Genomic DNA, 14,462 nt, shown 5'->3' with positions numbered 1-14,462 from the left:
CGCTGCCCCTGCCACCACCACAATCATCATCAATCATCATCACCACCATCACCGCTGCCATCATCACCCAATTCCACCACAATCACCAACACCACTATGATGATGATCATCATCCTTATCCCCCTCATCATTAACATAATCATCACAATCATCATCATGCTCAACCGTCCACAGCCAACTGATCCATCACCATCTTCCAAGATGTAAGTCCTTATCATCGTCTTCATACCGACTTTAACTCAAATCCTCTCAAAACTCAAAATCGAGCGATTAGGACCCCATGGAAGAACAGTTTTAATACCGCTGAAGGGGGGGGGGTCATCCTACATATTTTATATGATGTATTTGATATGTTAAACTTGAACATGTATACATTTTATTATTCTTATATGGAAATAAATACAAACACACAAACAACTGTTTCCGTATAAATATAATCTGTCTATAGTTTATATGATTCAGTTTGTATAACTAAACCTCGTTTACTTTTCATTTTTCCCATTATGTAAGAGCGAGTACAACAAGAGTAGATCCTAAATACCGTTGGAATAAGTTTCTGTACGTCAATATAACATAATGGGTAAGTCTTTTTCCATTCATTTATTCATTTCAATTTCATATTAACAAAACATAAGCAAACATGACATGGAAAAGTGATATCAGGCCAACGGGAGAGTATAAATTCAGTATCAAACACATAGGCTTATGGGTGTCATTGCTAACCCCTGCGCCAAGCGTAAAATGATAAATAAATTGTATATATATATATATGGTTCATGAAACATGAACAATGGAGTACGCTCGAAATGAAATTTTCCTGATCGGATTTAAGTTCTAAAAAGTCAATTTCTGGGTTAAGATTAAAATTAACTGACTTGATTTGATTTCTTTTTTCCTTCTGCAGTCATAACATATAACGTATATAATACATTTTTCATTACGCAACAAACATTTTTCATTACACAACAAATATATATATTGCTTACTCTATTTTGGCATAAATCATATATATAAAATGGACTTCATGAAATGTCATTATAAAAAATACGATAAACATGTACTACCAAACACTGATCTTTAAAATATGATCATTGCACACACCTATCAATACCACTATTAGATCCTGCATGGTAAAGGCTTGGCAGACAGAAAACACGAAATGCCATGTCAGTTGTGAACCCCCAAAAGACGTAAGACAACGACCCCCGGAAAGTTGCGGGGGGGGGGGAGCTGAAACAGCCAGCATTGATCATGTTCATATAAATTACAGTATATGTCGATGTCACCTACTATCTTGGTCTTCAACATTTAGCAATGAGTTGTGTTGTAGAAGGAAAACACAAACGTCTCAAAACTCCTGATGTAGGTCGAAGACACCGATGGACAAGTCCTTTGAAGACAAGATACAAGTAATCAATGAACTTAGTAATGATTCATGTCATTGTATTTGCGGAAAACCGATATTTACAGTATATTTTTCAACATAGAACCAGGTTCAGTGGAGAATGCTACGCGTGAAGGGAAGGCTCAAAACACCCATCATTTTTTTTTTTGGGGGGGGGTGGTTGACTGAACTATTCGAAGATGTAAATCTTCTCTGTCGTACAGAAGGCAATCTCTCCAGATCGAAACTGTTGAAGGTAAAACCAGTGCCTTTCAGGTTTCACAATCCGGTGATGAACGAGTGTCTTAACTGGAGCCAACTCGTCACTGTGCTCCTTGACAGTGAGTATCCCCTCATCAGCCTTGAATGAACAGATGAGGATAGACCTTTCGCTACATACTGCAGAATGGCAGAAAGCACCGTTATCGACTGTTACAGTGTGTTCTATTACACCTTGACAGTCGACGACACTCACCGTACAGGCAGAACTACTGCTAGTTTTTATTATGAACCCATTCTGAAAGCTGCAGATCTGCTCAGGTTCGTACCCTTGACATGGAATCACTCTTATGGCATTTCCACCAGCTGGTGTGAATTCGTGGATCTGCTTAGCTGTCCTGTAACTGATGTAGATCTGATTTTCATCGCCAATGGTGAGGTCAGCGATTCCTGCTTCATCAAGAGCCAGAGTCTGAAACCTTGTGCTCTGTATCTCCCATTCTGATGTGTACAATGTCATTATATTACTGGTGGATAGTACAACACGCCGACCATCAGAAAGGAATCCTACTCCTAGGATATTTACGTCTTTGAGTACTGTTGTCTGTAGTTGGCCATCAGCATTGAAGACGTCGATTCCCCCTGTACTGTATCCTACTGCCATCATACCATCCGAGGTAGCAGCCATCGTATTGATGGTGTTCTCCTTGGTGAGACCAACGTCACATTTCAGCCAACGTTTCACGAATAAGATATCCCCTATCTCTAGCTGATCACACTGACTCTTTTGGTCAAACATTATTTCCTCAGCCCGTTCAGCTATGTCACAAGCAAGCTTCTGTTCTGGGTTATCCGTATCGAGGACTGTCTTTAATTCACTTGAAAGTGCTTCATGAATGGCAATGGTGATGCCTCTAAGCGGTGCATTTAAACTGAAGCCAGCTAACACGCTCGCCTTCTCGATATTCAGGACCATTTTCACACTGGCGTCTTTCATTTCCTCTAGTCTCTTGCGGAGTTCCTTCTTCTGAAGATACAGCTGCCAATCCAGTTCATGTTTTCGTTTCTTTAGTTTCTTGCACATGTCATCATAATCTTTGTTTATTTGAGCCTGTATGCTGTCAGTGTGATCAATTACACGGTCCATTTGACTTTTAACATAGGCTACATGATTGTTGAGTGTCTTGGTTTTTATTTTCCCTTGGTCAATTAGATAATCAATTTCTTTTCGGATAGAACTCTTATAGTCGTCAGCGTCAATGACAGAGTGACCTTTCTTTTCATGAAACAGCATCCGACATCTCATACAAATAAACTTATTACAAGTATTACAGACATCGGTACAGACATGATCTTTCCCATCGGACTTATGTTCTTGACAGTACACCTTTTCGTTGAAGACCATCACCCCCTTCCTGATGTCCTTTAAGGAAATAACTTCATGCTTGATGTTGGGCGACCACTTGTTATGGATTTTTAGGCAAGCTCTACACATCTCCTTCTCGCAGTCACGACAATGAAGCTTGGCTTCTGCTTTTTTATCGCACATTCCACAAAGGCCCTTCTTTCTTCTGTACTCTTCTAGGAGACACTTGAGAGGAACATTTGTGTTGAGATTTCCTATAATACCACCATCGACATCTGTCGTGGTCTGACAAACTGGGCATTTTAGGCAATTTTCATAACTCTGTGAAGAGCATGCCAACAAATCACGAAGACATCTCTTACAAAATGTATGCTCACAAGATAACTGTTTAGGATCATCAAAAAGTTCCAAACATATTGGGCACTGTAAATTGGGCGGTAATATGTGATCCATGGAAGCCATCATGGTATCATTCAAAAGCTACGATAATACCAAATTTTACAATTATAACGATATAAAGACGATTTACTAACTCGACCTCGAACGGAAGATTCAAAAGCAGGCAATATTACTATGATGCCAGAACTAAACGTTGTCGACAGCAGCTTCAGCACTGTTAAAATTCGAACTCTCCCAAGTGGCACTGTCTGTAAAATACGCTGAAATGATAATGAAAATACGATCATTATACATAACTGGGGTATAATATTATCAAATTTATGGGAGTTTGTGTAACACTACGGAGATGCTTTCTGGAACATAGAAAATCTATTGTTAGTGCCCTTCATGACAAAGCAGTCTCTATCGAAATTTGATAAATCAAAACAGCAGTGCTCCGTCGTCTGAGCAAACGACATATTTGCGATTTTTTGTCAGCTCAGAATTTTACGATGCTCAGCTGTCCCTGTTCAACAATTTCGTCCCGGTTCAACAATTTCGACAAAGACCTTGCAGCTATTAATTGTGATCTGATGGGCATTTACAATAGATTTACTAAAATTGACCAGAAGCGCATGCTGAAAGGGTCAATTTACCAACATTCATGATATACGATAGAGCAAAGCGAATGAACGAAAAACGCAATTAGGACCTACAGTATTCTATATCAAAATTAAAGTATACTTACAATTATATCTCATAAAATAGAAGGTTGTAGGAACAGAAGGATAAGCACAAGGGAAAGGAAAGAAAGGTGGAAAGAGTGGGTGAAATAGATAGAGGGAGGGGGGGGGGGAATGTGTGAATCTGAGCTGGTAGGACTGCAAAACAGAAAGAGCAGTGGTGAATGTAGGGGTGGGGGAGGGGGTGCATATAAAGAAAAGGAGAACAAAAAATAACAGAAAACCCACTATACCAGGAATACCACTGAATGTGATTAATGGTGACACGACACTGGCTCTTGTAACAATTGCTCCGGGCTTAATTTAGTCTAAGATATAGGGTAAGGGTTGCAATAGGGTTTTATGTCAGGTTTAGGTTATGGTGGCTTATTTCGAAAGGGTGGGTGCTGTCGCGTTAGGGTGCGTCAACGCGAACGCGAAGATACGTCCAAAGCCCCCCCCCCCCCGGTTTGGCCGAAAGGGTGCGTTGGGAGCGCCACGTCGCGTCGCGTTCACTGGAACGCGCTCTTTCGTCCAAAGCCCCCCCCCCCCGGTTTGGACGAAGGGGTGTGTTTAATAATAATGAATAAATAAATACAAATATTTATAAGAAAGCTGAACAAACAGTGATATATGAAATTTGCATAGGAACATAAATCATCATATGGCACAAACATTCTTTTTAAGGTAAAAAAAAAAAACAATGACGGCATGCTGCATGAGGATTTTTCGGTGGAAATGTTTTATGGTGTAATATTGATACATGTAAAAATTATGACTGATTTCAAGGTTCTTTCAAATAAAAAAAATAACTTACCTTCAATTTTATACTTTGCAGGTGTGTATTTATTACAAAGGAAAACATTCGTATACCTGGAGATATTTGGTGTCCCCCAAATTATAAAACTTACGGCAGATGTGTCCTGGAAGGGCAAGGCCAAAATTGATGTCGGGTCAGCATTCACAACGTTTAACTCTTCAGACCCTACCTTACTATATTTTACACTTGAGACCCTGCCTCAGTATATTTTGTGAGATGTATCTGTTGTGTATATGTGCGTGTTGTGTGTATAATAATATGTGCGTGTTGTTTGTATAATAATAATAATAATAATAATAATAATAATACTTATAATAATAAAAATAATAACAATAATAATAATAATACTTATAATAATGATAATAATAATAATTTTCACCCCAAAGAGTGAATTTATGGAAATGAATTTGGAGTGAAAAATTGGCGCCAAGTGGCTTATTGCAAGGGTGGGTATCTGATTTTATTATCATTATTATTATTATCATCATTATTATTATTATTATCATTATTATTCTTAGTTGAACTTTTCTTTCTTTTCCTCAAATTGTCAATGCTTTAAATGATTGAAAATCCACTATTTTACGTGCAAATTGAATACCTTATATTCAGCTTTCTTATAAATATTTGTATTTATTTATTCATTATTATTAAACACACCCTTTCGTCCAAACCGGGGGGGCTTTGGACGAAAGGGCGCGTTCCAGTGAACGCGACGCGACGTGGCGCTCCCAACGCACCCTTTCGGCCAAACCGGGGGGGGGGGGGCTTTGGACGAATCTTCGCGTTCGCGTTGACGCACCCTAACGCGACAGCACCCACCCTTTCGACATAGGCCGGTTATGGTTAGGGTTATTTTCATGGTAATGCAGTTGTCCAACACATTTTGAATAATAAATTTTGCATGTCTTTACCAAGGGATGAATATTCGTGCCATCCTTCGATTAGTGATATACATAGGCCTACTCTCTTCAAGATTTCCAACAAACAGTCCTTAAAGTAGTTTTTTTTAACGCAAATAAAAACTAGTTTTCATCTCTAGCTGCGAGTTTGCATTTTGATAGTTTACTCTTCATTAATTCTTACGAACAGTTCTGAAATACACATTTTGTCTGGTTTAATTGTCAGACCTTTTCATCACGCGCTGATTTGACAAGGGAGATAAAAATCCTCTTCATTAATTTCTACAAACAATCATTAAAGTTTCTATTTTTAGGTGAGGATATTATATATAAATATATATATATATATATTTAGAAAAATAAATTTTGTTCATGCTTGAGCGAACATGAACCGTTTTTTGTCGGGGGTTCAAAAAGAGGCATGCGCCAAAATGGCAGAAATGAGAAATTTGATTATTAGACTTTTGGCTAATCAGCAGACTTCCTCTTAATCTTTTCATTGTCTTAAATCATTGTCATAATTTTCAAATCATGCTGTCAAATTTCGTTTGCAAATTTATTTACTTGAATTATTTTGTTTTTCATTTAAACTTCTTTTACCTTTGAATTTTTCTTCATAAGTAAGAAAAGAACACTTTTTGTCTACCCAAGTAAGAAGATTTGCATTATTAATTGGGAGAATTTGTAATGATTCAAATCCCGTTATTATGTGAAACAAATTATGTTATGGTACCTATAAATGACATGAATCCTATTTTCGAGGGGTTATTGAATTCTTCACCAAGTTTCTGTGCTTGACCACCATATTTAATATTTTATGCCATTACGGTTTTTAATCCCAGACTAAAACACTCCGTGTTCGCTCAAGCATGAACGAAACTAAGTTATTTTGATGTCATTTGAAGGAAAATACTTCAGAGCACCTATCGACACCAAAATATAGATATGATAATTTGAAACAAAAATTCTATAGACTTTTCAAACCTGTCCCTTTTTTTTATACACGCTGTATATATATATATACACATATTTATATCGATAATTTGCCTTCAGTTGGTTTCGTATGATCGAGATACAGCATCATAATATGATATAAGAGTGACTTTGAAAAAAAGAGAAAGTCTGCAAGACGTAGCAATATTGTCCAACTCCTTTATTAGGCCAAGCTTTTGACCTTGTTACCGGTCTTCCTCAGGGTTGTGAGGGACACAAAAGAATATAAACGAAAATAAGAATGTCATGCAACATCCGTTGCATGCTTGTTTAGATTATGTTTCTGTTGCATGACATCCTTATTTTCGTTTAAATTCTTTTGTGTCCCTCAAAGCCCTGAGGAAGACCGGTTACACGGTCGAAAGCTTGGCCTAATAAAGGAGTTGGACAATATTTCTACGTCTTGCAGCCTCTCTTTTTCAAAGTCACACTTATAAACCGGTTCGCGCTTCGCGCTGGCATTATGCCGATGAAATACGTACATGACGTATCCTTTCCATGAATTCCTACAAATGGTCCATAAAATTTTCTTTGTTACCGTTCAGGTAAGTATATCACAAATTTCAGCTCACCCCTCGTGTTTGCATTGAGTTTGGATACACATCGTGGGATTTCTTCTGCATGAAATGTCCCGATTGCAGGTCTAAATATCAACATTTTTCAGATCGCGCTTCCGACGCTCGCATTGTTTACATATCCATCACATTAATGAAAACAAAATGTTAAAAAGTGCCAAGAATAATTAGTCTTAAGATCTTGATTTTGGAAAAAATATAGGCTCGCGTTTTGCCCGCGTATTGCATAGTATTAGGTCGATTTATTTAATGAGATACCTATCATCTTCATGAATTCCTTAAAAGAGTATTTTTAACTGTTCCCCTTTTTAAGATGTGATTAAAGGTCAAGTACACATTAGAGAAACGTTGATTTGAATAAATAGAGAAAAATCAAACTAGCATAACGCTGAAAATTTCATAAAAATCGGGTGCTAAATAAAAAAGTTTTGCTTATTTTTACAAACAGTGATATGCACAACTCAGTGACGTGCAAATGAAACAGTCGATGATGTCCCTCACTCACTATTTCTAAAAACAAATAAATAATTATACAATATTTATTTTTTTACAAATATGACATTTAAGGACCAACTTGATTGAACCATAAACAGTGCTAGTTCCAAATGTTCAGAGAGGAATTAATCGTTGTTTCACTTGATGAGATAATTAGAAACTTTCATATTTTATATTATAATATACAAAAAGAAATAGTGAGTGGATGACGTCATTAGTCTCTTCATTTGCATACCGACCAGGATGTGCATATGACTGTTTTCTTTCTTATTTTACATCCGATTTTGATGAAATTTACAGTTTTGTTTTTTGAAGTTTTCTCCTTATATTCAAATAAACTTTTTTCAACTCGCACTTCGAACTTACATTCATTTAGATACGCATCATGTTTATGATTACAAAGAAAATATAACATTCCGTCTTAACGTCTTCATATTGAAAAAATATTCGAAATCGCGCAATGATATTATGTTTCAGGGTGACTTATAACGTCTTTATATTAAAAAATATTAGCAAACGCGCATTGATTGTGACTTGTCGTTAAGCACTTGCCCCGGTGCCGTTTGATGAGTGAGGTAGAAGAAAAAGAGAAAGTGGTGAAGAACAAGGGAGTGACGTGAAGAACACAGACGAAGACAAAATAATGTCAATTATGATTGATCCTATAGGCATGCAAAAGGATATAAATATCCTCTATAAGATACAATACAAATTATATAAATATATTCAACAAGAGAATCATTTTTAAACCATTTTCCGGTTTTAAGTCGGTAATGAGAACGGGGTCTTAGACGCGGACATAAGATTTTTTCCCGCTCTACTTCCTTTTTATCCCTTTCTCCTATCTTCCTTCCCCCTCTTCCCTTCCCTCTCTCTTGGTTCAAATAGATTTACTGACCTTTTTTGCCGGAAATCATTCTCTTCCAGACTCTTGTCAATAGCTAGCACAAGTAAATAAACAACACTGGTGCATCCTCCGATATTCAGGACAATAGATGACTGTGATATCATTGCTGAAACTTGTATCATCATGAAATATGCTATTCCGAAGATGAGAAAATAATCTGCGGCTTGAAAGTAATTCTGCTTCCGTAGTGTACTGTCATAAACCGATTGAAATAAATGAATTCTCGTCAAGGGCGCACGAGCCTATTTATAACAGGAAGGCAAAATATATTCATTTTCGATCTAACACTGATTCTCTGGAGGTAACTATACTAAACTTCGATCCTTTTTCTAAATTGGAAAGAAATATCACCAACTTAGGAGCTATTTTGATTGGCGGAAGAATTAGATGATGAATTGGATCCTGTAAAATGTCTTCATAAATGCCGATATATGAGCCATTTGTAATTTTATATAATGGCCTGAAATATTTGCTTGTGACCAATATTGTTGGGAGCTAGCAGTGAGAATATCTCATTTTAATGACATATTATCTCATTTTAATAACATAATAAGTCGCTAAAACGACATAATTATCTCATTTTAATGACGTACTAAGTCATTAAAACGACATAGTAATTTTAATGACCTATTATCTCATTTTAATGACATAATAAGTCATCAAAATGAGATATCATTGTTTTAAGTCAATGGAATAATTATCGAAGTGACTGTTCAAAGATGATGAATCAGCAGAACACCATGAAATATCTGGCTCCACTCAAATTTGCCAAAATTTAACGTTTCTGTCAATCTGATAGAAACATTTAATTTGAATTTAAACCTGATCTAAATCCACCATTTGAAGAAGCACATCTTGATTTAAAATAAAATGTGAAACAGACACACTGGAATGACAGTAAAGGATGAATCGCTTGAATTTGAACGCCTAAAGATCAAATTTAGTGATATTTTCGGCAGAACTCGGCCGGGGAAGCCTATGCAAAGCGATAAGAGACATTGCCCGATGTATACCCCGAAACGGATTGTCATTGTCTGTAAACGAAGTTATGATTATAACTGTAATTTAATAGACTATTCAAACAAATCGGAGCAAGCCCTTTATTTGCTTAATTCTGGTCAAATGTATAAGTCAGTATTTCAATTTTTATTTTTTATTAAGCTCGAACCCCCTTTACTCACCACAATCAAATGCTATACATCTATATGTATTCTGAAGTCGGGTTAACCCATAGAGATATATACAATATGGGTTAACCTTAGTCTAATTCTGTGCTAAAATTACGGAAAGCCAAACGTGTCGAAATTTTGACTACATTGTATGTTTCTTATGTTTAGTGCCCGAGTTATGCTTTTACCCTCCCGGATTTGCTAGAAGTTGAACCTCTACTATTTGACATTTATGTCACAATGGGCTATCCATAGTTAAACTACAACATGTGACAATAGTTTATCAAATTAGAGCAGACTTCAGAATACGGGCCATCGAGTTTCAAGGTGTTATTGAAGTGCGTTATTCCACTTTTTTCAAAGTCGGATTACCTTCTTTGCCATCCTTTGCAATAAACCAATGGTCGGATTAAACGAAAAATGGTGACAAAAACAAACATTTATGACTCTTTTCCCCCGGCATATTTTGGCCTAATATTTCGAAAATAAACCGCATTTTACCCCCTTATCATTCGTTTATTCTTTCTTATTTTTTCTTGGTTGTGGAACTTTTGGCGGCCATGTGTACCTATATACTCCCATCCATCTATAATTTAGTGACTACATCCCTCAGTAGCAGAGGAATGCTTGACGGTTTTATGAACAGATTTATAATTTTAGACATATTTATCCCGGGATATTTATATAATGTGGGCTTTCTCTAAAATGAAATTTAACCTTTTAAATTTTACTTTCTAACTGTGAAAATATGTGATTTCCTTCTATGTTTTTAGCTTTCGAACACCTCTGTAAAACACAAAAAGTAAAGGCTTCAATACATGCTTCACATTATTCACATTAACCCCCCCCCCCCTTGGGTACGGGATCTCCAGCGTGTGATCACTGATTTACCTCTGACCAATCGTGCGGCAATATTTTTAATAGGTTAAACGTAATTGGATAAACAATGTCAAAGTATAGTGATATGAACTTCCCGTGTACTTTCATCAAGAAAATTGTGTCAACAAAGCTTCCTCTCGGTAAATAATCAAAATGATTTTAATATCATTATGTATTGGTTTATCTGAATAGGCTCAGTTCCAATAAATGGTGGCCGTCGTGAAATTCAAAGAAAATAATGGGAACTACGATCATCACCAATATGGGATTTCTAGGGAATTTTGTTTTCATTGCCTTGAATAGAACTTTGGTGAAAGAACATATATTCTTTTTTTAGGTCTTTTATAGAGCCTATCCCGGAATTTCCTGGATAAGCTATTCTAACAACTTTCTAATTCAAAACTTCCCGATGAAACTCGATACGGACACTTGGCATGCTTGGCGTTTGTATAAAAAAAATTGAAAGTTTTTACATTTTCACCTACATTTCTATGTCCCCATCTACCGTAGGTTGGGTGAGGTTTGTCTCTGCCGGTATAGCAGCAGATTTGGTTCCACCGGCGGATACGGTATCCGCCAGCAGGTATCGTTCTTAAAAGCAGATATCGTACTTTATTCGGAACCATATCTGCCGGGTTGAGCAAACTGATGATGTCACATCACAATTTGTTCTTTTGTATTTACATGATAAGTATTGAATTGTGTTTAATCAAATAATTTCTTCAGAGTACTAACGAAATAGGATTAATTGACAACTGATAATAAAGAAATGATAGCAAGTTGAACAAAAACTTCAACTTATGACCCCTAGATAACCTTTGAACCATCATCCTCAACAACACACACGTGTGTGTGGGGGGGGGGGGCACTTCCATTGACGAGTAGATACCATGTTGCGCGACCACGAGGTCTTGAAAAGCACCCTAAACACGTACTTTCCATATTCTGAAAATGCACCCCTTAACATGTATTGGCGTGTGAAACACTGCCCGTAACAAGTATTGGAAACAAAACGATATTCTTAGCAAGCATTCCCTGAAATGAACCCCTAAACAAGTACAGATATATTTTATTGTTATGTCACGCGTCTGTCGGTCGTCGGTTTTACATTAAGACACCATTATTTTGGTTTAGTACGGCCCCACCTTCCACACCTCGCGCAAATCTGACTCTAAACACGTAGTGTTGGGCAAAAGGACATCCTTTATAAAACATTTGGATTTTGTTTCATCATCCCAGCATATTTGACCCTAAATACGTATATTTTTCCGAGCGAAATAGATACCCTTTTTTCAATATTTTTGTGTTTTTGACACCCTTATCACGTCACGTACGTAACGTGCCCTATCATGAAAAATACATCCTTTTTACGTGGTTTTTTTTGGTCGCGCATGGTATCCACTCGTCAATGTAAGTGCCCCCCGGGGTATTATCAAAGGATCCTAATATTTTGAGCTTTTCAACTGCGATTTAATAGCCAAGGACATGATGATGTCGTTGCTTGCATTTTTCTTCTTTTTTTAAATCGTATGTCAGTTTTTGTCTCACCTGCGAAGCAAAGTGAGACTATAGGCGCCGCTTTTCCGACGGCGGCGGTGGCGGCGGCGGCGTCAACATCAAATCTTAACCTGAGGTTAAGTTTTTGAAATGATGTCATAACTTAGAAAGTATATGGACCTAGTTCATAAAACTTGGCCATAAGGTTAATCAAGTATTACTGAACATCCTATTAGAGTTTCATGTCACATGACCAAGGTCAAAGGTCATTTAGGGTCAATGAACTTAGACCATGTTGGAGGAATCAACATCGAAATCTTAACCTGAGGTTAAGTTTTTGAAATGTCATCATAACTTAGAAAATATATGGACCTAGTTCATGAAACTTGGACATAAGGTTAATCAAGTATCACTGAACATCCTGCATGAGTTTCACGTCACATGACCAAGGTCAAAGGTCATTTAGGGTCAATGAACTTTGGCCGAATTGGGGATATCTGTTGAATTCCCATCATGACTTTGAAAGTTTATGGATCTGATTAATGAAACTTGGACATAATAGTAATCAAGCATCACTGAACATTTTGTGCAAGTTTCAGGTCTCATGATTAAGGTCAAAGGTCATTTAGGGTCAATGAACTTTGGCCGAATCGGGGGTATCTGTTGAATTACCATCATAACTTTGAAAGTTTATTGGTCTAGTTCATTGAACTTGGACATTAGAGTAATCAAGTATCACTGAACATCCTGTGCTCATTTCAGGTCACATGACCATGGTCAAAGGTCAATGAACTTTGGCCGAATTGGGTGTATCTGTTGAATTACCATCATAACTTTGAATGTTTATGGATCTGATTCATGAAACTTGTACATAAGAGTAATCAAGTATCACTGAACATCCTGTGCGAGTTTCAGGTCACATGATCAAGGTCAAAGGTCATGTAAGGTCAATGAACTTTGGCCATGTTGGGGTTTTTCGTTGAATAACCACCATCATATCTCTGTAAGTTTATTGGTCTAGTTCATAAAAAGTGGTCTAGTTCATTAAACTTGGACATAAGAGTAACCATGTATCACTGAACATCTTGTGCGAGTTAGAGTAGTATTTATAGTCAGCACTGCTGCTATATTGAACCGCGTGATGCAGGTGAGACGGCCAGAGGCATTCCACTTGTTTATATTTTGAAGCTTCAGGATATACTATTTCAACCATAATTATCAAATTATGTTTAATGCTAAAATTTGTAGTTTTTTAACTTTTATAAAATTTACTCTATTTGTAATTTACTTGATGAAATACTATTGATGATTTTGTACATTTGTATAATTGTTTTCTCCAATACCCACTCTACGGGTGACATAGGAATAAATGTCATTGTTAATGTCGTTTAACCAAGTGTGATCACACTTGATGCAGATATGAGAGCAAGTCGAACAAAAATGGACTAATACACCAACCGAAAAAGTGATCACTACATCTCCGCCAAAACTTCGTTCAGGCGAGACAAAATGAAAGACATATCGGTAAATTGCCAATCTGTCTACTGCCAACATGTCCACTCACCACATGGCCTTTCTTCATTTAGTCTAATGCCATTCCATCCATAAACACTTCGTCTAGCAACCAAACCATTTGGTCCAATCATCACTTCATCTAATCACCAGTTCGTCTATGACTATTTTGTCTGATAACCAGTTGGCCTAATGTCCATTTTATTTATGTCAATTTGTCCAATTACACTAAGTCAAATTAGACCAAGTGGTATATGGACTAAATGGCTATTGGACCAACTGGTTATTAGACTAAGTGGTGAGTGGACGAAATGGGGATTAAACCATGTGGATAGTGGACAAACTGATGTTAGACAAAATGATAGATCATTTAGCAAGTGGACGAATTGGCAGTAGACCAATTGAAAATAAACCCACATATCATTCACACGGTTACACTTCGTCATTCCGAAGGTTCTTTATTCCGAAGGATCGTAATACCGAAACATGTAAATAGCCTATACATCAATGTTCTTAAATCCTAAAACGTAAAAGGGTTCGTTAATCCAAACATTTGTGGCGTTATTCCGAAGGTTCGACAATCCGAAAACGAAATAAGGTTCGATGTTCCGAAGGTTCGTTAATCCGAAAACGAAGTAAGATTCGTT

General features: G+C 36.8%; 1 protein-coding gene across 1 annotated transcript; it reads right to left on the bottom strand.

Moving 5' to 3' along the window:
* Positions 1-997: 997 nt before the first annotated feature.
* On the bottom strand, positions 998-3,675 carry LOC121422887 (transcription intermediary factor 1-alpha-like). Its single transcript, XM_041618116.1, has one exon. It carries the CDS (start codon positions 3,432-3,434, stop codon positions 1,575-1,577), a length of 1,860 nt encoding a protein of 619 aa, XP_041474050.1. The 5' UTR covers positions 3,435-3,675; the 3' UTR covers positions 998-1,574.
* Positions 3,676-14,462: the final 10,787 nt, after the last annotated feature.

This window comes from Lytechinus variegatus, chromosome 10 (genome assembly GCF_018143015.1).
Source record: "Lytechinus variegatus isolate NC3 chromosome 10, Lvar_3.0, whole genome shotgun sequence".
In the NCBI taxonomy this organism is placed as follows: Eukaryota; Metazoa; Echinodermata; class Echinoidea; order Temnopleuroida; family Toxopneustidae; genus Lytechinus; species Lytechinus variegatus.
Note: the sequence above shows the minus strand (reverse complement) of the source record. Positions and strands in the feature narration are given on the sequence as shown.

Coding starts and splice junctions, on each gene's coding strand:
- LOC121422887 (XM_041618116.1), bottom strand. CDS start 3,434: ATGATGGCTTCCATGGATCACATATTACCGCCCAATTTACAGTGCCCA.